This window comes from Saccoglossus kowalevskii, chromosome 22 (genome assembly GCF_978046115.1).
Source record: "Saccoglossus kowalevskii chromosome 22, keSacKowa6.1, whole genome shotgun sequence".
Classification (NCBI taxonomy): domain Eukaryota; kingdom Metazoa; phylum Hemichordata; class Enteropneusta; family Harrimaniidae; genus Saccoglossus; species Saccoglossus kowalevskii.
The window spans coordinates 27,542,355-27,565,171 of NC_140662.1; the positions used below are offsets into that span (position 1 = coordinate 27,542,355).

Genomic DNA, 22,817 nt, shown 5'->3' on the forward strand with positions numbered 1-22,817 from the left:
GGCTAGATTTAGGCTAAGCTTACGACTACAGCATTCAGTTCGAATGTATTTGTTATAATATAGAACCCGTACTTTTATATATATTATATATATTATAATTGTGGTAATACATAAGTTAGTTTGCTTCTGAAATGTAGCCTCGTTATTTGCCTCGTTATTTGTTGGACTCGCAAATATATTTTTAGTAAGGTTTCATGTATTTTAAAATATGTCGCCAATACCATATCATAGTAACTCTAAATAGTGTACTTACATTATGTAACGCTCGTATACATATTGCATTCACACATGAAATTGTTAAAGTTAAACGACCACACTTCCGAACATATTCTGCAATGCATACACCTCAAGAAATAATAATTATGCTTGCGAGATATACAAATATACAATATGTATACAAAATAAATAAATTTAGTATTACTTAATAACGCCAATCAAATGCGCAATGGCTATATTGATTTGTGTTAATGTTTCAATCGCATGGAGAGCAGAGTGGTATATGTAACTGCCATGATATGTAGGGTAAACCATATACCTTAGAAAACAGGGACATGCTACTGTGGGTATCCCCTTCATGTAACCTTAGTTATAAACAAGTATTTTTTTATGAAAAAAGTGCTACATTAAATACGCCAAACTTAAAAGGCAGTGGGTGTTGCGTCACGCATATACGAAATCTGTGTTTGATTTTTCCATAATCCAATGCGTTAATGAAAATCACGATTACGACATTTGACCTGGGTGCATTGTGCAAGTAATGACGCCGGTGACTTCTTCGATACCTTACAATCACTAAAGAAATTGCCTAGATAAAGCTTGGTAACTTCTAATTTTGCTTTCGTTGGTATGCCAACTGTTAGGGTAGCCAACATTGTTTATATAAGTCCCATGTCTCACGCATGCGTGGCGCGACGACCACCGACCTTTAATGTTTTGATTTTGAAAGGTGAACATAAAAGCCAGAGGCTTAAACAAGTTCCAAAACCATGCACGCTAGAAATTAGGACACCACTTCCGGGTATAAATAAAACATGTATCCATGCCGATAATATCGCTATTACCATCTAATAATCGCGTTTAAGAACAGCTGCGCTGCGGCTGATACGCAGGGAAACATTTACAGAAGATCTTGTTGACAAAATCTGCAATCACGTAACGTGACGCAATCAAAATTCCCAACTGAAATGATTCTAAATACATGCACTGGTCGATGTAGGGGGATTTCCAGGGGATTCCCCCTATAACTTCAGACCTTGGACTATGTGCAATGCGCATGCCCAGAGAGGCTGACATTCACAAGGCTTTTCATTCTCGCATCAGATCACATGATTATTTTACTACTTTCCCTTCCGTGACAGCTATGTATTGCTGATGTGTCTATGTGGCATCGCTTCAACAAAGTAATTTGGAATCAGTGAAGATGATGTTTTCTTTGGCGTGTTTCTGTACCTTTATTTATTTGTGTCATGGCAATCTGGAAGGTAATGAACAAATAGTTTTAAACATATCATTGTTGATGTTTGGCATCGTACAATAACATGGCACATGTAGCTACACTCGACGATCTGCTGTGAAAGGCGAATCAGATTTTGTCTCATTCCATAAGCACTACGTCTGGTATTGCATTTAAACTACATGTACGTCATTTAAACTGCTGTGTTCACAGTTAATCAACACAAAATACGTAGTGTAATGTAGTGTTTGTTTCCTATAGGTTACCTAGACACTAACTATTCAACCATATATTACAGAATACACATATCTGAGGTGAGTTCATAGTAACATCTATAAAGTACAAATATATCGACTTGTTTTATTACGTAATATTGATGTAATTACGTCATGTTTATTTTGCTTTTGTGCGTGTCTGAATTGAATTTACAGTAATTGATATCGCATATTATTAATATGCATAGACTCGTAAATTTTCGCTTTTTTAATTTAATTGATTGAACATTTTTGTAAACAATTGAATAGTAATATTTTAGACAAAATAGTTTAAACGATGTCTAAATCACCTGTAAGAGTCCTATGTGAGTATTTACAGCACATTTTGAAGAAAACAAGAAAATTTAACATCATGTTTATCGACTAAATTTTACACAACATGGATTATTAACGTATTCAAAAATCTGTGTCTTTTTAGTTTTACAGAATACAAATAAGTAATGTTAATGATAAACATTTGGAATAAAACGCCAGTATTTTCAATTCGTATAAAACAAAACAGGGCTGAGGTATCATAAAAATACATACTTAATGCTCTATATCATTAGCATTACATTGTACAGTGTAATGGGTCAGTTTATTGGGTTGATTATTTTAAAACATCCCTGTACAAAATAAATAGGGCGGTGTGGGGTGGGTCTGAGCTGGGGATCGGTACTATCATTTGGATCCAATACTAGTCTTTTCGACATTTCTGTATATTCATTTATTTCCATAGTGGATATAATATGGCTACTTTTGCATCAAAAGTATATAAATCATATTTCCATTAAAGTGGTAAAAATCATTATTCGTGTTTTTTTTATAATGCAAAATACCTAACCCAGTATTTAAATGGGAGTGTAGATGTATCAATTCTTCATAATAATATATAATATATTTACGTTTAAAATACCTACGTTTAAAATCAAAGCAATCATTAATGTTGATTTTAATGATATGTTGTCACAATAAATGAGATAACAATATTAGTATTAATATAATGTGATCGAGAATTGTTTCCTCACTCCACTATCCATTGACGTTTCATGATATGAGGTCATACAAAGTGTAATTAATAACCCTAATACTTCAATCAAAAGACAATTAATATAGAACAACGGGGATGGGGAAATATACAAAATGTTATCTTAATAAATTGTGGTAAGTAAATGAGTGTAAGATAATTTTATGAAATTAAATGTGTTTCATAACTTTGATATCATTTGTTACTTGCATTTGTATTTCTTTAGAATTTACTTCCGGGTAGCTCGGTATTTAACCTTGGTGGTGAAGTAACGAACTTTATTATTCGAAGTGGAAACGAGGTAAGAATTTATAACTGATCAATTCTTTAACTTTTAGTTATATCATATTTCAGAGAACTCATGATTTTAGCGCTGCTTTTCAGATAACATTTTAAACATTAATTATAGATGAAATGTGGATTAACTGGTGTGATATTGAATATTTGGTTATGATTCATTTTAACATAACAATAACATTTTGGTTTCAAATACATCAGTATGTGTAAACACAATTTTTAATTCTCATTTTCCCAACCAAGCGCAAATTTTGCACGTTCGTCTCCGTTTTTTACTAATTAGGTAATGGCACATCACTAATTTAAGTCTTAATGTAAACACATACTCTTCCTTGAGAAATGACAGAATACGCAGTGAATGTGATCGCTCTGACAACAATCCTACCCTACAAATAGCATTTGTTATCCAGAAAAAGTTAAGACTTAACGTGTGTTGTATTGTATTGTCATGACGTCAAAGTGATCACAACTCATGTGCATTGTGAGATAAACGAGTTCGGTGCAGTGTTCAGCACTACATACATTTCGATTTTACATTTCAGAATGGCCATTTCATTTGTGACACACACATGCAGAAAATATCTCTCTCAACATTTCTTAACTACGATGATAGGCACGAGTATATACTCACTTTGCAATGGGATTCAGTAAGTAAATTTTACTATAATACATCCATGAAAGACGACTACACGTGAATACATTATACAAATTGTAACAAGTTTGTTCCGCAATAACGTTAATCTGTTATTACACTCGACATATTGTTTATATCAGGAAAATATAACTAAATATGGTGTCCTGACTGTTATAGTCGAAAATGAGGCTGATTGGCCTCCAGTATATAATGAAAGTTGTGAGTTTAAGGATCTGCAAGTCAGGGGAGAACATGACCTGGTAAGTCGCAAATGAGAAGCTGAATCACCGATTGTGATTAATATACTAGCGAACGTCATCATTATTCTGCTTATCAGTCAATATGTCTTCAATAAGCTTTGCTTGGCGACACACTCTTCAAAAGTTTTTGTCTAAGTCTGTTTTTGCTCCATATTTGAATAACATTTTTGATCTGCCATTGAACTATCAAGATCTCAGATATACAATACAACTATTACTCGTTCACTCAACAGTACTTTGTATCTACATCATTACATCATGTGTTTGTGGTATCCACAAGTACTGGAAACAAATCGATCACAGATTTATAATAGTTGCATCATAATTTTAAGATCTTGTTGGAACTGTTGTTAAATAATAAATTAAGTGAATAATCAAGCTGAGAGGTTACTGGCCCAGTAACATCGAATTTACAAATACAGTTTTGTAATTGGCAATAAATTGAAAACTACAATAGCACAATTTATATTTGAACGGCAATAATTACAAAAATACTGTAAATGATCTTTTTCCCAAAAACAAATAAAGTTGTGTTGATTAACTAATACATAACAATATACATTGTACTGACCTTTGTATAGCCTTTCCCATTCAGAATTAGAAATTCATACAAGCCACGAGTCGCACCGGATAAACCTCCTAATATAGTTGTTCATGGTCAAATGGACAACAGTGAATGTATGTAACTTTACTTGTATATAGTACAGCTCATAACATATAAACATGTGTATTATTATCGACAGTTTTTTTCATGCAAAATGTCTTGAGAATTAAAGATTACATTTATCGACTAATTTATTTTAAGGTCGATTGACAGTTGTCGTGAATCTACTGTATAACGATTTAGAACTTGATCTATTCAAGCAAGTGCTATCTGACCATAAATTACAAGGCGGTTGTAAATGTGGTGGTGATCACTTTTATATTAAACCGACAATTGATAATGTAAGTATCGATATATCTTTTTTAAATGATTGTGACTTTGTGCAGTGAGCTTCGTTCATATGAATTATATGATAATGTTATTATAATGAAATTAGTATTTACATTCGTGATTATTAGTAAACTATTCACAACACATATGAACATTATCGCAGATTGAAATGATATGAAAAACATTTTCCGTATTTGACGTTTCTTAAAGATGAAATCGTATATTTAATGTACATTGAATTATATTTAATCAAATTTCAGGGTTCTTTTAGCAATGATGCTACAAATGCTACAAGTAATGGCGATGTGACAATTGAATATTCGAGTGTTGAAAATGCCTTTCGAATTGTTTTTAGTCACTTTACTTCTGATAAAGTAGACAAAGGAATGGAGTGCTATTTCACAAATATCCCTGACGTTATCCCAAAATTCCACTTGACAACTGTGCATGCATTTTATGATATAGATGTGTTAGGTGAGATTCCATTTCTTATCAATTAACAAGCATATGTATTAACACCCTGGGATTTATTAACTTTACTTTATTCTAAATTATATAATAAGTAAACAAGTGTTGAGTTCATATAATAGTAATACTATTTTAGAGTCATATTGTGCATTGTACATATCGTAGCATTTTTTGATATGTATCTTCTTATCATTCAGAATTCTGTAAAAATTATCTTTGAATTGCCTTCGCATTTCTGTGGCCGGTTTGTGTATTTAAAACAGTTCGTTAAAATACGCGCTTAGGGTTTGTTGACAATGAGACTATACTATTTATCCTAGCACGCTCGCCAATTGTCATGCAAGCCGCACATGCAATATAAATAACTAGCAGATACAGAATTAGTACGTTTTATTAAGTTAGTAGTGATTTCTATACACAACGGGATGATGCTAATGGAAATATTACTAGTTACATTAATACATGTCACAATCCATAAAACGGCTTACAATTATAAGACAAACTAGACTACACGCTCATCAAAATTACAATAATGCGTAAAGCATACACGTTATAAGTACAGGCAGTAAATTAAGAACTGGTATTATAAGTTGTTAATACAACCGGTTAGACCTAATGAACACGTCACACAATAACAAGTTCAGACTGTCCTAATGTCCGCTAAGTTCAAACGTTCACTTGCTCGACACTTTTACTTCACTCCACACAATCCAGAATTCCACTTCACAGCCTTTCACTCAGACTGCGCTCCATGCTCCATGCGTTACGACGGCTCACCACTAACAGGTCATCTGGGAAAAGGGACAAGTACATTCCAAAATACCTGCCGTTCTAAACACAACTAAAGAAACGTAATATGGATGTATTTAATCGGGCTACCGTACCAAATACAAGTGAATGAACTACCAAGAAACGATTAAACTGAATTCTCAACTTACAGTTTCTATGTGCTGGCGTCATGTCCATCTCCCTCACCAAAAGTTGGAATCTCCAAGTCTCAGGAATATCCCCAAGCTGCAATGTGACAGACCTCTACTCTATATAATTGGCTGACCTAATACAGCGAAGTCACCACTGACGTACACCAGTTTAAAGCCTGAACGCCTTGCCAGTTGATAGTAAAATTACGAGTCACCGGGAGTAGAATTGCAGAAGAAGCTCACTCCTGGACAACTGACCACATCACACTGCAGAATTACCAAGCACGCTGACCTACTTTGCATCACAAAATCAGTTCTATTCATCACTTCAGCCTACTCTAGTAAACTTCCATACACCCACCTGTAAGTGCATACCAATTCACACTCGCATACCAGCACAACTGCAAATTAAACTATGACCTGATTTATGTACACCTGTACACTAGTTACTAAACAACAGACTCAGCAATATTAAGTATATTATGTGATGAGTTTATTCAATTAAGTTACTTTTACAGTACTATAACCTACATACACAAATGACTAGACAATAACAAATAACACCCAAAATAAGTGACAACTTGTCACAGTATTGTACAAATCACAAGAAATACTACTATACTCATGTTGCACATGACTGTGCTGCATATTTTGCTATTCTGTCATGTGTTGTTACAGGTTGCCCTGAAGGGAAATTTGGCGGAAATTGCCAATATGAGTGTTATTGCCAGAACGGAGCAACATGCCATATCTTCAATGGTGCATGCAAATGTACCACTGGATGGAAAGGAATAGCCTGTGATATAGGTATGAATTTATGTATAATTAAGGATTATGTATTTTTAAAGAAATACTGTCGAATATATTGTTTTACCAGACATGTGTTTCATTGTAGTTACCCCTAGTGTAGTGTTCACTGCACCTACATTCTACTCTTATGTTGGCCGAGACTTATCATTCGTCTGCGATTTCAACCACCTGAACGCCTCTGATATTTATGAAAGAAGCTTTCATCACAATGCTAATATTCTAGCAAAAAATACAGTGACTTTCAATAATGATACAAGAATTTATATCTGGAATGAATATGAAAGGTAAGATTGACGATAACGATATTGTCTTGACCCATTATTCTGGCCGTTGGTAAACGTTTTGTTATTAAGTATATTGTGAATTGATTGTAAAACGTATTCATAAAATACAGATAATAATATCTACAGATAACTGATAGTTAGAGTACGCACACGTGAATGCTAACCGTAGTTAATGGCCAGTTTGTGGTGTCGATTCTAGCCGTACCTGGACAAGTAATTCTGTACTTCCAGCAAGATTCAAGTGTTTTGCATGCCTACCGTGGATTATGTGTCACATTGCACGTATGTTGCGTAACTCCCTTTGTAATGAAGGACAATGAAGGACAGTGGGTAAATTATATGTAGAAACCACGCCTGATTCATACATTATATACTGCATATTGCTTTGAAAAGCTAAACACCTGCTAAGATTATTCAGTATATTGCATGCATTCACATGAATCTGAAAATCTTCGATCAATAATTATTTTTTAAATAGTGAAGATAACGCTGTGCTGTTCACAACGTTCACGTGAAAGTAAAACATTTTAGAACGCTCACTCCTGGGTATTGTTGAGAAATAGGCAATGGTTGAAACTAAGAAATAATACTTTCCTAGTAAAATAAAATCGACCCTATCAGACTATTAGAACAATAGCGCCGAACCGGAATGTGCTCATTACTGTGCATAACCTGCAAACGACGTTATCTTGACTAAATACCAGTGGCATATTTTATAAACTGACATTGTAAATCAGACATTGAATCCTGGTTCTGCAGCTTCAATCAATGTACACGTTCGTAATATTTGTATGAATTGTTTTAGAGGACTAATTCCAAAAACATAAATACATATGAGCCATGAATAACTTTCCACAATCCATAGTTATCAAACCATATATAAACCGGAAGGTCAGGGCAATCATAGATCGTTAGTGTGTGTCGTTGAACGACATATCCTCTCTAGAGATACACTAATTACGCGGTTAATACGTTTTATTCTGTGTGTCATTTAATAAAATTTGCCATTTTTAAACAGTACTGATCTAATGAATTTCTGGCTTAAATCCTGAAAACACTTTATGAACGGTGTGTACGTCATTACATCGGTTGCTATTATCACAGCCATATACAATCTTATGTTGTTCATGCTTTTATATGGTAGATTATCTAATAACAAGATTCAGGACCAATGAATGTACTATCCTTGCTATTGGGAAATTAAAACAGCTTTTTATGATCTTCATTATTATTCAATCTTGTGTAGTGTGCTAACTTTCGCTGATTGTTTTTATGTTTGCTCCAATTCGCTACAGATTTGGAGTAGAAATTTACTCTGTTGCTGACCAAGACGCTGGAATATATGAATGTAATGTAGTTGACATATATGGTGAAGTGTACAAAGATTACACGACTCTGATAGTGACAGGTAAAACATTTTTTCAGTTTCGGGCTGAATAGAGGTCTTATAGTGCCTGATATAAGATTCATACTTAACATGATGCGAATCACGAATTACACATTTTATTTTTAGGATGCGAAAATAATCGTTGGGGTGCAACATGTGATAAAACTTGTAATTGTGAAAATAATAGTAACTGTAGTCGTAAAGATGGTTGTATTTGTAGCCAGGGATGGAATGGAACATACTGCACAGAAGGTATGTGAGTTTAAGTAACATTGGAGGAAATTTAATTCGCTGAAAGTTTAATACAACATTCCGATAACAAAACCAAAGATTTTACTGTTGTAGAGCAAATATTGGATTGGTTTTGTGTTCGCACGAAACAAACGCATTAGAACATAACTTACTTAATCACAGGTTCATGAACTATCTAACCCCTTTATTTGTTGTCAATATGCAGATGTAGGGGCACCGGAGTTTGATTTTTGCCCGCACAACATTACGGCATTATTAGATGAAGGGTCATCGTCTACTGAAGTCACGTGGCCAAAGGTTGAAGTCAATGACAATTCAGGACTGTTTAATCTGACATCAAACCATCAAGCACGCGATAAATTTATCATAGGAGTACACAACATATTGTACACAGCAGTAGATAATCATGGAAATACTGCCTTGTGTAGATTCAGTGTAAATGTGCGGGCTGCCAATATTGGAACAAAGAAAACTGTTATTGTATCATCAATTGTGATTTCACTCTTATTGGTAGTGTTAGTTACTTTTAGTTTTGTTGTGTGTCTCCGATACAGAAAGAATAGACTAATGTACCCGTTAATATTTGGTAGATCTGATGACGATGGTGAGTACATACTTAGTCCTATATTTAGATGAACAGTGTATTATTTAATGTCCTCCGATCAACGTCATCATTAGTAGATTTGTTTTACAGATGATAAGGAATGGGATGCATTTGTAGCTGTTAGAGGGGGTACGGAAGATGAAACATTTGTATATAAAGAATTATTGTACGAATTAGAGGAAAATAATGATTATAAAGTAAATATTCATCATAGAGATTTCATTGCTGGAATACGTAAGTAAATGGCATACTTTGTCTCATGATAATCATTCAAATACATATTAATACATATAGTCACGCTTTCCGCATCTACAAAAACATAATATTTTAAAAGGGTATATACATCCGTATAAATGGATTGTACTTACCTTTATACTTATTTGCATATTTCAGCTATCGTTGACAATATACTTTACGCGATTAAGAACAGTCGACGGACGATATTGATATTATCTCCAGAGTTTGTCCGAAGTGAATGGTGCAATTATGAAGTTGATCAAGCTAAATTTGAAATGTTCGGATTACGTCATAAACTGATTCCTATAATGTTCGAAGACGTGACCCACATGGGTGGCGGAATGTCTGCTACGTTGAAATCGATTTTAGACTCTATAAACTATCTCATATGGCCCAGAAATGGGTCTGAAAATGAGAAAAAGGAGTTTTGGAAAAGATTAATTAGGGCAATGCCACGAAATAATCAGAAACAACATTTACAACAACGACTCGGCTTTATATCAAGTATAGTAAATCGCATATTTCATCGTAAACTGTATCTCAGGCTTTCTAATGACAATGGGTGTGAGGAAATAGACCTAGAAATAATGTGAGTGTTAATGTATGTCATACATAACATGATGATCTCAACATTCCATGTATGTGTATAGCATCAATGTGTCGTCAACATTTAAGAATTTTATATAATATTGTAAAAATATGTGTTTATTCTGTTAAATTTTGTTTAAACGTTTGCATTTTGTGTTGTATTCAGAATAAAGTGTGAATTTGCAAATAATAAACGAGGAGGTAATTACCCCATCTGCAAAATTATAATAAATATAACCATAATTGAGTCACATGCATATCAAATTTTAGGTTTCACTCCACAATTAGAATTTGTATGAAAGCTCGGAAGATCACCTATATGTGTAATCTGTTTTGTTTTGAAAGAGATATCTTGGTTGAAAGTTTAGAGAAGCCAGCTGGTTATAAAATGGTAGTTTGGTATGAGTAGTCGACTGGGTAAACATTTCCAATGATGCCGTGGATAATTTGTTAAAGCTTTCAACAAATGTGACAGCCCTGCAACTTTTGCAAATTTAGTTAAGTCGTCATTTCTTTATTTAGAAAACGTTTGAGTATAATAACATGTTGTTGTCTCTGTGGAACATAATGCTATTATGATATATGCAACTGTACTATATAACAGACTAATAATGCAACCAGATAGTACTGTTTGGTCAAGTCTGTCTGTGTGGATAACGATAGGCTAGATTTAGGCTAAGCTTGCGACTGCAATATATCAGCTTGTTTGCTTCTGAAATGTGACTTTATGGTAAACCTTGTGCCTCAATATTTGTTTTGTTGACTCTCATATATATCTTTAGTTTTATGTATTTTAAAATACACAAGTACATACACAAGTAACTCTTCAAATTATTTCCATGTAAACTCCATGATAATAATGTGTTTCAAGAATGTTAGTCCAGTGGTAGTAAAATCGTTAGTGCTCTCTACATTGTTCTCCATTGTTTCTTATTGTGTTTCATAAAACTAGCATATTTACTGGTATCTGTAATTCTCGAATATATACAAGATCTCGACAATAGGCCCACTGGGTGCTCTATCTAAATATATCCACAATAAGTATATAGTGTGCTTACATCATTTAACGCCCGTATATACACTGCATTCTCACAGAAATTGTTAAAGGTAAACGACCACACCTTATAATATAGTCTGGAAATGTATAAACCTCAAGCAATAATAATACTGCTATTGAAATAAAAAAAATATACAATATATGTACAAATAATTCCGTATTTATTATAACATTCCATATGTCGGAGCGTCAAGCATTAAATATTTGTTTAACAACGTCAACCCAAAGCGCAATGTCCATATTGCATTTCTTTAACTTTTCAAACATATAGAGAGCAGAGTGGTATATATAACTACCATGATATGTAGGGTAAACTACAGTTTGCAATTGCGGTATGGGCCATTAACACTCAATTATTCTAGCATAAATAATGCATGACCCCACTTCAGTGTTATTGTGTACTAGAACTTGTTATATCATAGATGAACGTCGTTGATAGAGAGCACGCTTTACAGGGCAGATGAATAACCAAACCAACCATTTAATGAAATAAATATAGTGTTCAATAATACTGTTTATCCAGATTGCACCTGTCAGCAGTCTGGAAAGAAATGAGTCCAAATGTATAAATTTGTTCTTAGGCGTTTGGACACATTCAGCGCATATTTCTCAACCAAGTTAAAATCGTTATGACCATTGTAGCATGACCATTTGCAGCATATTTACATGACATTGACCAAGTTATGTTAGCAGTGATAATGAACCTTAGCTTTCACAATGCGATGCTATCCCCCTTCTCGTACCTTAAAACCATGTCCACATAAATTGCATCACTTCCGGCCACCGCATATAGCTGTATTCTTCTCTATGAAATTATGCCCCAATAATTCCATTGCAAACACATTATTCTTCAATGGATGTTCAAACACATTTCCTTCGTTAAATTAAAAAGTCTCATTTAATGGTTGAATGTTATTGCAATATCAGCCTCATAAAAATATTTTATTATATTTGTTTCCCCTTTGGCTGAAAATGGTTGTTTTCTTAACGCTAGTTTGTTGATTTTAACTGTGACCCTTTTTCCACGTATTTCTTGTAACGCACATGCTCAATCGCCTTTGGGTACTAACCCACCTTAAGAAACATTATTGACTTTAGACTGCAGAAAACATGTTAACGCCGTTAAATAGAAAAATATTTTGCTCACGTACGCAGTGCTCAATTGCAACCTCCGATAGTGTAGCACTGAAATATGTTAAATTATGATTTTAATTATATCGTTGGTTCTTAAACTAGTCAAAACAGAAAATAAATGATACATTAAATACGTTGTCGCGCCACGCATATGCGAAATTTGTGTTGTTATACATTGATTACCCCATAATCCAATGCGTTAATGAATTCAAGAGTACGTAATTTGACCTGGATGCGACATGTAAGCAATTACGTCGGTGACACCTTCGTTACCTTCCAATCACAAAAGAAATTGTTGGTTTCAGTTTTTTCTGGTTGCGCTGTACAACAGCCGAAGTCACCAACTGTGTTTATACGAGTCCCATGTCTCACGCATTGGTGGCACGACGGCCACCGTCCGTTAATGTTTTGTCTTTGAAAGGTGAACACAAAGGTCACTACATATTGTATATTTTCATATATTTCTCGTTTTTTTAATCTAACACCTATTAGAACTCGATACATTTAATACCCGCATATTAGTTTATACATTAAATTACAGATTTGTTTAAAAAATACTAAAAACATGCACGCACGAAATTAACACACACACTTGCATCCACGGCATTGGTGGCGCTAATAACATATAATAATCACTTCTCATAATGACTGCTGCTGCTGATACGCAGGAAATCATTTACGTAAGACCCTGTTGACAATATACGTAATCACGTGACGTGACGCAATCAAACTTCCCACCCGAAATGCTTCTAAATATATACACTGGTAGATGTAGGGGAATTTCCGAGGGATTTCCCCTGTTACTTCAGACAATAGACTAAATGCAATGAGCATGACCAGCGTGGCTCCCATTTATAAGGCTTTTTACTTACGCATCAGATCACATGATTATTTTATTATATTTCCTCTTTCTTGTCAGCCATACACGGCTGATGTCGCGTCGCTTCAACAAGGTAATTTGGAATCAGTGGAAATGATGTTTTCTTTGGCGTGTTCTGTTTCTTTATGTATTTGTGCCATGGCAATCTGGAAGGTAATGGACAAATATCATTTTTATTGTTTGGTATCGTACAATCACATGGTAAAGTGCATGTAGCTTCACTCCACGACGTACTATGAAAGGCAAATAAGATTTTTTCACATTCATACTACATTTACATCATTTATGCTGCTGGGTTCACAGTTAATCAACACATAATACGTAGTGTAATATGGTGTTCGTTTCCTACAGGCTACCTAGACACTAACCGTTCAACCATTCATTACAGAATACACATATCTGAGGTGAGTTCATAGTATCAATTTATTTTAAACATCTATAAAGTACATACATATCGACTTGTGCTGTTACGTTACGTCACTTTGAATACGATAGCTTGTCAAATTGAAACTTATGTTTATTTTGCCTTTATGTGTGTCTGAAATGTTCACAAACTGCTATTTACAGTTTGTATTATATTTTAACAGTCGTTATGAGAAAATTTCCAATACATGTTTATCGACTAAATCCCACACAACATGGATTATTAAATTATTCAAAAATTAGCGTTTTTTAGTTTTACAGAATACAAATAAGTAATGTTAATGATGAACATTTGGTATGAAAAGGTTCGTATAAACAAAACAAGGGCAGAGTGTCATATGAATACATACATAATGCTCTATACAATTAGCATTATATTGTGCAGTGTAATGGGTCAACATGAGTGATTATTTTGAAACATTCCTCTATAAAATGTGACGGTGTGGGTGGGTCGATAAAATCATCTGGATTCAATACTAGTCTTTTCGACATTTCTGTACATTCATTTATTTTCATAACGGATGTAATATGGCTACTTTACATCAAAATTATATGAATGGCATATTTCCATTACAGTGATACAAATAATTATTCGTGTTTTCAATATGCAAAATGTCTGACCCAGTATTTACGTGGGAGAGTAGGTGTACCCATTGTTCACGTTGATGTAGTATTGGATTATCAGAGGCGCGTGTATATAATATATTTACATTTGATTGAAAAATAAATCAAAGCTAACATTAATGTTGGTTTTAATGGTATATTGTCACAATAAATCATAAAACAATATTAGTATTAATGTAATGCGATCAAGAATTGTTTCCTCACTCCACTATTCATTGAAGTTTTACGATTATGAGATCATAGAAAGTGTAATTGCTCACTCCCAGATACATAATCAAATATAGATTAGTTAATATCAACGGGGAAGGGGACAATACAAACAATTATCTTACTAAATTGTGTTAAGTAAATGAGTGTAAGATAATTTTATGATAATTAAATGTTTTTCCAAATTTTAATTTGATGTATTACTTGCATTTGCATTTCTTTAGAATTTAATTCCGGGTAGCTCGGTATTTAACCTTAGTGGTGAGGTAACGAACTTTATTATTCGAAGTGGAAACAAGGTAAGTATTTATAACTAATAACTTTTTTTTAGTTACTTTATATTTCAGAGAATTCAGATAACATTTTCAACATTAATTAAAGATGAAATGTGGATTAATCGGTGTGATATTGAATATTTAGTTATGATTTATATTAACATAACAATAACATTTAGATTTCAAATACATCAGTATGTGTAAATACCATTTTTTAATACCAATTTACCAAACCAAACGCGAATTGGCACGTTCGTCTCCGTTTTTGATTCATTGGGCAATGACACATTACTCATTTAAGTCTTAATGTAAAAACATAGTCTCCCTTGATCGCTATGACAACAATCCTACTCTACAAATAAGATTTGTTATTCAGAAAATGTTAAGACATAACGTGCGTTGTATTGTCATGACGCTAAAGTGATTACAACTCATGTGCATTGTGGCATAAATGAGTTCGGTGCAGTGTTCAGTACTACATACATTTCGATTTTACATTTCAGAATGGCCATTTCATATGTGACACACACATGCAGAAAATATCTCTCTCAAAATGTATTAACTACGATGATAGACATGAGTATATACTCTCTTTGCAATGGGATTCCGTAAGTAAATTTTACTATAATACATATTTTATGAATTGTAACAGGTTTATTAGAACTGTTATATTCTGATGCCAATCTGCTTTTACACTCGATATATTGTTTATATCAGACAAATATAACTAAATATGGTGTCCTGACTGATATTGTCGAAAATGAGGCTGATTGGCCAGCAGTATATAATGAAAGGTGTGAGTTTAAGGATCTGCAAGTCAGAGGAGAATATGACCTGGTAAGTCACAAATGAGAAGGTGAATCACTGATTGTGATTAATATACTAGCGAATGTCATCATTATTCTGCTTATCAGTCAATATGTCTTCAATAAGCTTTGCTTGGCGACACACTCTTCAATAGTTTTTGTTTAGGTCTGTTTTTGCTCCATATTTGAATTACATTGCCATTCAACAATCAAGATATTTATACAATATACATATTAATCGTACACTCAACAGTACTTTGTATCTACATCATTCACAAATGTGTTTGTGGTATCCACAAGTACTAGAAACAAATCGATCACAGATTTATAATAGTTGCATCACAATTTTAAGATCTTGGTGGAACTATTGTTAAATAATAAATTAAGTAAATAATCAAACTGAGAGCTTACTAGCCCAGTAACACCGTCACACAAAAACAGTTCGAATTTACAAATACAGTTTTGTAATTGGCAATAAATTAACAACTACAATAGCACAATTTATATTTGGACTGCAACAATTACAAAAATACAGTAAATGATTTTTCCCAAATACAAATAAAGTTGTGTTGATTAACTAATACATAATAATATACATTGTATTGACCTTTTTTATAGCCCCCCTTTTAGAATTAGAAATGAATGCATACAAGCCACGTGTCGCCACCGTACGAACCTTCTAAAATAGTTTATAATGGTCAAATGGACAACAGTGAATGTATGTAACTTTACTTATATATAGTACAGCTCATAACATATAAACATGTGTATTATTATCAGCAGTTTTTTTCATGCAAAATGTCTTGAGATTTAAAGATTAAATTTATTGACTAATTTATTTTAAGGTCGATTGACAGTTTTAGTGAATGTAATGTTTAGTCATATAGAAATTGATCTATTCAAGCAAGTGCTATCTGATAATAAATTACAAGGCGGTTGTAATGATCGTGGTGATCACTTGATAATGTAAGTATCGATATATCTTTTTTAAATGATTTTGACTTGCAGTGAGCTTCGTTCATATGAATTATATTATAATGTTGTTATTATAATGAAATTAGTATTTACATTCATGATTATTAGTAAACTAGTCACAACACATATATGAACATTATTTAATGTACATTGAATTATATTTAATCAAATTGCAGGGTTCTTTTAGCAATGATGCTACAAGTAATGACGATGTGATAATTGAATATTCGAGAGTTGAACATGTCATTCGAACTGTTTTTATTCACTTTACTTCTGATAAAGTAGACAAAGGAATGGAGTGCTCCTTCATGAATATCCCTGACATTATTCCAAATTTCCACTTGGCAACTGTGCATGCATTTTATGATATAGATGTATTAGGTGAGTATCCATTTTTTATTAATTTACAAGAATATGTGTTAACAGCCTTGGATTTATTAACTTTACTTTATTCAGAAGTATAATAACTAAACAGAATGCGTTGAGTTTATATAATAGTAATAATAATAGTCACATTGCGTAATGTACATATCGTAACACAATAAATACTACTATACTCTTGTTGCATATGTTTGAGCTGCATATTTTGCTAGTCTGTCATGTGTTGTTACAGGCTGCCCTGAAGGGAAATTTGGCGGTAATTGTCAATATGAGTGTTATTGCCAGAACGGAGCAACATGCCATATCTTCAATGGTGCGTGCAAATGTACCACTGGATGGAAAGGAATAGCCTGTGATATAGGTATGAATTTATGTATAATAAAAGATTATGTATTTTTAAAGAAATACTGTCGAATATATTGTTTTAACAGACATATGTATCATTGTAGTTACCCCTAGTGTAGTGTTCACTGCACCTACATTCTACTCTTATGTGGGTCGAGACTTATCATTCACCTGCGATTTGAACCACCTCAACGCCTCTGATATTTATGAAAAAAGGCTTGTATCACAATGGCAATACTCTAGCAATGAATACTGTGAACTTCATTAATGATACACGAATGCACATCTGGAATGAATGGTACAAGTAAGATTGAAGAGAACGATATTATCCTGTATATCTATTAAAATTATACCACTCTTGGTCATGTCACCCATGGTTCTGGCCGTTAGTTTGATACTTTAAACCTTTTGTTATTAAGTAGATTGTGACTTGATTGTAAAACGTATTCATAAAATGCAGAAAATAATCTCTACTGATAGTTGAAGTACGCCCACGTGAATGCTGACGGTAGTTAATTGCCTTTTTGGGGTCTCGATTCTAGCCGTACCTAGTATTTTTGTGCTGCCAGCTAAGTTTAGATGTTGCCCACTGTGGATTGTGCATTACAGTGCATGTATGTTGCTCCTTTTGTAATGAAGGACAATGAAGGACAGTGGGTAAATTATATGTAGAAACCACGCCTGATTCATTCATAATATACTACATATTGCTTACGGTAGCTGAGCAGTGGCGGATCCAGCAAAATGTATTGGGGGGGAGCTTTGCTTAAGATATGAAGTAATATGAAGCTATGCGTAATCCAGATGATATGAATCGTCATGCGTCTGGGGGGGGGGCATGGCCCCCTGGCCCCCCTCTGGATCCGCCACTGTAGCTGAACACCTAATTAGATTATTCAGTATATATTGCATGCATTCAAATGGACCTGAAAATCTTAGATCAATGTAGGACGCAAACAATTACTAAAGTCTATAGCTCGGTTCCTTGTTGGATTATTGGGAGTGTCAATGCCCTCTCCAAAAACACAAGAAACAAATGTCCGAACATAAACTTGACTTATTCCTTTCCACCACTTAGAAACGATTGACTGAAAAGTACACAGAGAAATAAAGCACATAAGTAAACAATACATTTCACGTAATCGATCAATATACGAAGTGCAATAATATAACTATCATCACAGTTACCGACTACCTCACAAAGGGTAAAGATATCACAACGCATCTTAGAAATACATGGAATTACACGCAGTAGATCGTAAAGCGTAAAGACTCACATGTATACAAAGCAATGACCTTAAACAAACATCGCAAACAGTTAGCAATTCGTAACAATATTAGACTCCAACAAACAACAACCTAAACTTCGCTTAGTGTAGCTCATTCGACTGCTATAATCCATGCAAGTGCATCAAAACACCAGCAGGACATGCTGTGATCCGCCACTTTCTCCGATTTTCCCCGGTGCTAAAAATAGCCACCTTACCAAATCCCAACTACAGAGGGAGACATACTGTACAATAGCAAATTTGTATAACGTCATTTAACAATCAATGACTTTTTTTTAAATAAGGAAGAGAACGCTGTGCTAATCACAACGTTCACGTGAAAGTTCAGACCTCTCACTCCGGGGTATTTTTGAGAAACAGGGAATGATTGAAACTTAGAAATAATACTTGCCTAGTAAAACAAAATCGACCCTGTCAGATTGTTAGAACAATAGCGACGAACTGGAATGTGCTTAATACTGTTCATAACCTGTAAACGGCATTATCTTGACCTCATACCTGTGACATATTTTGTAAACTGACATTGTAAATCAGACAGTGAATCTTAGCTCTGCCGCCTTAGTCTAGGTATACGTTCGGAATATTTGTATAAATTGTTTAATAGAACTACTAGTAGTTCCTTGGTTATTAGATCATATATAAACCCGGAAGTGCCGGGCAATCAGAGATCGTTAGTGTGTGTCGTCAAACGACGTATCCTGTCTAGAAATACGCTAATTATGCGGGTGATACGTTTTATTCTGTGTGTCATTTAATCAAATGTGCCTTTTTGAAACTGTACTAATCTAATGAATTTCTGACTAACATCCATAAAATACTTTATGAACGGTTTGCACGTCATTACATCGGTTGTTATTCTCCAACCATAAACAAACTTATGTTGTGCATGCCTTCATAACAATGGTTAGGGCCAATGAATGTACTGTTCTTGCTATTGGGAAATTAAAACAGCTTTTTATGATCTTCAATATTTTTGAATTTTGTGTAGTGTGATAACTTTTGCTGATGGCTTTTAATGCTTGCTCCAATTCGCAACAGATTTGGAGTAGATTTTTTCTCGGTTGCTGACCAACATGCTGGAACATATGAATGTAATGTGGTTGACATATATGGTGAAGTGTACAAAGATTGCACGACTGAGTAACGTTGGTGAAATGTTTGATTCGCTGAAAGCAACGAAAGTTTAATACAACATTCCGATAACAAAACCAAAGAATTTACTGGTTAGAGCAAATATTGGATTGATTTTGTGTTCACACAAAACAAACGCATTAGAACATAACTTACATAATCACAGGTCCATGCACTATCTAACCCCTTTATTTGTTGTCATTATCAGATGTAGGAGCACCGGAATTTGTGTTTTGTCCGCACAACATCACGGCATTATTAGATGAAGGGTCATCGTCTACTGAAGTCACGTGGCCAAAGGTTGAAGTCAATGACAATTCGGGACTGTTGAATCTGACATCAAACCATCAAGCACGCGATGAATTTATCATAGGAATACACAACATATTGTACACAGCAGTAGATATTCATGGAAATACGGCCATATGTAGATTCAGTGTAAATGTGAAAGCGGTCAATATTGAAACAACGAAAACTGTTATTGTATCATCAATTGTGATTTCACTCTTATTGGTAGTGTTAGTTACTTTTGGGTTTGTTGTGTGTCTCCGATACAGAAAGAATAGACTAATGTATCCATTACTATTTGGTAGGTCTAAAGACGATGGTGAGTACATACTTAGTCTTATATTTTGATGAATGGTGTATAATTTAACGTCCTCCGTTCAACGTCATCATTAGTAGATTTGTTTTACAGATAATAAGGAATGGGATGCATTTGTAGCTGTTAAAGGGGGTACGGAAGATGAAACATTTGTATATAAAGAATTATTGCACGAATTAGAGGAAAATAATGATTATAAAATAAATATTCATCATAGAGATTTCACTCCTGGAATACGTAAGTAAACAGCAGACTTTGCCTAATGATAATCATTCAAATCCATATTAAAAAATAGTGTCACGCTTTCCGCATCAATGAAACATAATATTTTAAAAGGGTATATACATCTGAATAAATGGATTGTACTTACCTTTATACTTATTTGCATATTTCAGCTATCGTTGACAATATACTTTACGCGATTAAGAATAGTCGACGGACGATATTGATATTATCTCCAGAGTTTGTCAGAAGTGAATTGTGCAATTATGAAGTTGATCAAGCTAAATTTGAATTGTTTGGATTACGCCATTAACTGATTCCTATAATGTTCGAAGACGTGACACACATGGTTGACGAATTGTCTGCTACGCTGAAATCCATTTTACACTCTGTACAGTATCTTACGTGGCACAGAAATGGGTCTGAAAAAGAGAAAAAGATTAATTTGCGGAATGTCAAGAAAACATCAAGAACAAGATTTACAACAACGATTCGGCTTTTTGTCAAGAATAGTAAATCGCATATGTCATCGTAAATTGTATCTTAGACTTCCTAATGACGATGAGTGTGAGGGAATAGACCTAGAAATAGTGTGAGTGTTAATGTATGTCAACATAACATGATGATCTCAACATTCCATATATGTGTATATCATCAATGTGTCAAAATTTGAGATTTGTATATAATATTGTAAGAATATGTGTTTATTATTCTGTTAAATTTTGTTTAAATATTTGCATTTTGTGTTGTATTGAGAATATGGTTTGAATTTACAACTAATAAACGTGGGTGTAATTACCCCATCCGCAAAATCATAATAAATATAACTACAATTGAGTTGCATGCATATGGAATTTTAGGTTTCACTCTACAATTAGAATTTGTATGAAGGCTTGTAAGATCACATATATGTGTAATCTGCTTTGTTTTGAAAGAGATATCTTGGTTGAAAGTTTAGGAAAGCCAGCTGGTTATAAAATGCTAGTTTGGTATGAGATAGTCGACTGAGTAAACGTTTCCAATGATGCCTCAACTAATTTGTTAAAGCTTCATCAAATTTGATGATGTCATTCGTTATTTGATTGTAAAAAATGAACAAAAGATTTTTTTAAATCATGAGTAGTTGCTTCATTGGTTATATGCATGCAACGTTTACAAATTCTGTTAAGTCGCCATTTCTTGATTTAGAAAACGTACGAGTTTAATAACACATAATGTCTTTGTGTCTGTGGGACACTGTGATACTATGACAAATGCATCCAACTGTACTATATAACATCCGGTGGTGGAGTGTTCGTACTTGGGAGAATGATTTTACCCTTTGCCACAACTACCTGCATTATGTAACGCTAGTATACATACTGCATTCACACAAAAATTGTTAAGATAAACGACCACACCTCCGAACATAATCTGCAATGCGCACACCTCAAGAAATAATAATTATGCTTGCAAGATAAAAATATACAATATGTATACAAAATAAATAAATTTATTATCGCTTAATAACGCCAATCAAATGCGAATGTCTATATTGATTTGTTTTAATGTTTCAATCACATGGAGAGCAGAATGGTATATTTAACTGCCATGATATGTAGGGTAAACTAAAGTTTGCAATTGTGGTATGACCAACAAACAGCTCTATTCAGAGGACACAATTCTACCATGACAGCCTTTGGATGTAAAAGTGTTGTCACATTTGTAAACTTAATCACAACTCGAACGGCAAAGTGGTTGGCAATGTGTGTTTCTGCTTTAAAGCTAATTAATAATATGCAAGGTGTTGTACAGGCTGGATTATAGTCGCCGTAAGTCGACAGTAGCATTTTCGCTGAGCATCTCTGTGAGCTAAATGCCCCTGAGTTGCTTTGACATCATCATTACGCATGTGCAATTTGTTAGCTTTGTTTATTTACCAGTATTTTCAACTGTGAACACTTCGATATATAGATTGCACAGCCACTATTAAAAACAAGATTAGGCTGACCAATTTATGTATTCAACAAAACACATTCTTACTGTTTCGTTTTTTTTATTCAAACAGCACAACAA

General features: G+C 33.8%; 2 protein-coding genes across 4 annotated transcripts; both read left to right on the forward strand.

Annotated features, from left to right (window-relative positions):
* The first annotated feature begins 1,299 nt into the window (after nt 1-1,299).
* LOC102808837 (uncharacterized) lies at nt 1,300-11,619 on the forward strand. The gene is made up of 15 exons (XM_085495568.1): nt 1,300-1,481; nt 1,715-1,767; nt 2,961-3,035; nt 3,574-3,678; nt 3,806-3,925; nt 4,507-4,603; nt 4,731-4,870; nt 5,120-5,333; nt 6,926-7,054; nt 7,143-7,341; nt 8,637-8,749; nt 8,855-8,980; nt 9,186-9,584; nt 9,675-9,818; nt 9,978-11,619. Exons 1-15 carry the CDS (start codon nt 1,421-1,423, stop codon nt 10,412-10,414), a joined length of 2,412 nt encoding a protein of 803 aa, XP_085351694.1. The 5' UTR covers nt 1,300-1,420; the 3' UTR covers nt 10,415-11,619.
* A 1,880-nt stretch (nt 11,620-13,499) lies between these two features.
* On the forward strand, nt 13,500-21,200 carry LOC102803222 (uncharacterized). Of its 3 annotated transcripts, XR_014928175.1 has the most exons (8): nt 13,500-13,633; nt 13,832-13,884; nt 14,959-15,033; nt 15,513-15,617; nt 15,727-15,846; nt 16,434-16,533; nt 16,661-16,781; nt 16,967-16,980. XR_014928175.1 is itself a non-coding variant. In XM_085495500.1 (6 exons), the coding sequence occupies exons 2-6, from the start codon at nt 17,084-17,086 to the stop codon at nt 21,073-21,075; spliced, it is 900 nt and encodes a 299-aa protein (XP_085351626.1). In that variant the 5' UTR covers nt 15,864-16,781; nt 16,967-17,083; the 3' UTR covers nt 21,076-21,200. The 3 variants fall into 3 exon arrangements, 1 of the variants encoding a protein (XP_085351626.1); XR_014928174.1 differs by having other exon boundaries at nt 16,434-16,781; nt 16,967-16,984; XM_085495500.1 differs by lacking the exons at nt 13,500-13,633; nt 13,832-13,884; nt 14,959-15,033; nt 15,513-15,617; nt 15,727-15,846 and adding exons at nt 17,404-17,532; nt 20,145-20,543; nt 20,634-20,777; nt 20,936-21,200 and having other exon boundaries at nt 15,864-16,781; nt 16,967-17,171.
* The last annotated feature ends 1,617 nt before the right edge of the window (nt 21,201-22,817 follow it).

Coding starts and splice junctions, on each gene's coding strand:
- LOC102808837 (XM_085495568.1), top strand. CDS start 1,421: ATGATGTTTTCTTTGGCGTGTTTCTGTACCTTTATTTATTTGTGTCAT. Junction 1,482..1,714: donor GTGTCATGGCAATCTGGAAG/GTAATGAACAAA, acceptor TGTTTCCTATAG/GTTACCTAGACACTAACTAT. Junction 9,585..9,674: donor TGGTAGATCTGATGACGATG/GTGAGTACATAC, acceptor TTTGTTTTACAG/ATGATAAGGAATGGGATGCA.
- LOC102803222 (XM_085495500.1), top strand. CDS start 17,084: ATGGAGTGCTCCTTCATGAATATCCCTGACATTATTCCAAATTTCCAC. Junction 17,533..20,144: donor AGGAATAGCCTGTGATATAG/GTATGAATTTAT, acceptor TGTCATTATCAG/ATGTAGGAGCACCGGAATTT. Junction 20,778..20,935: donor AGATTTCACTCCTGGAATAC/GTAAGTAAACAG, acceptor TGCATATTTCAG/CTATCGTTGACAATATACTT.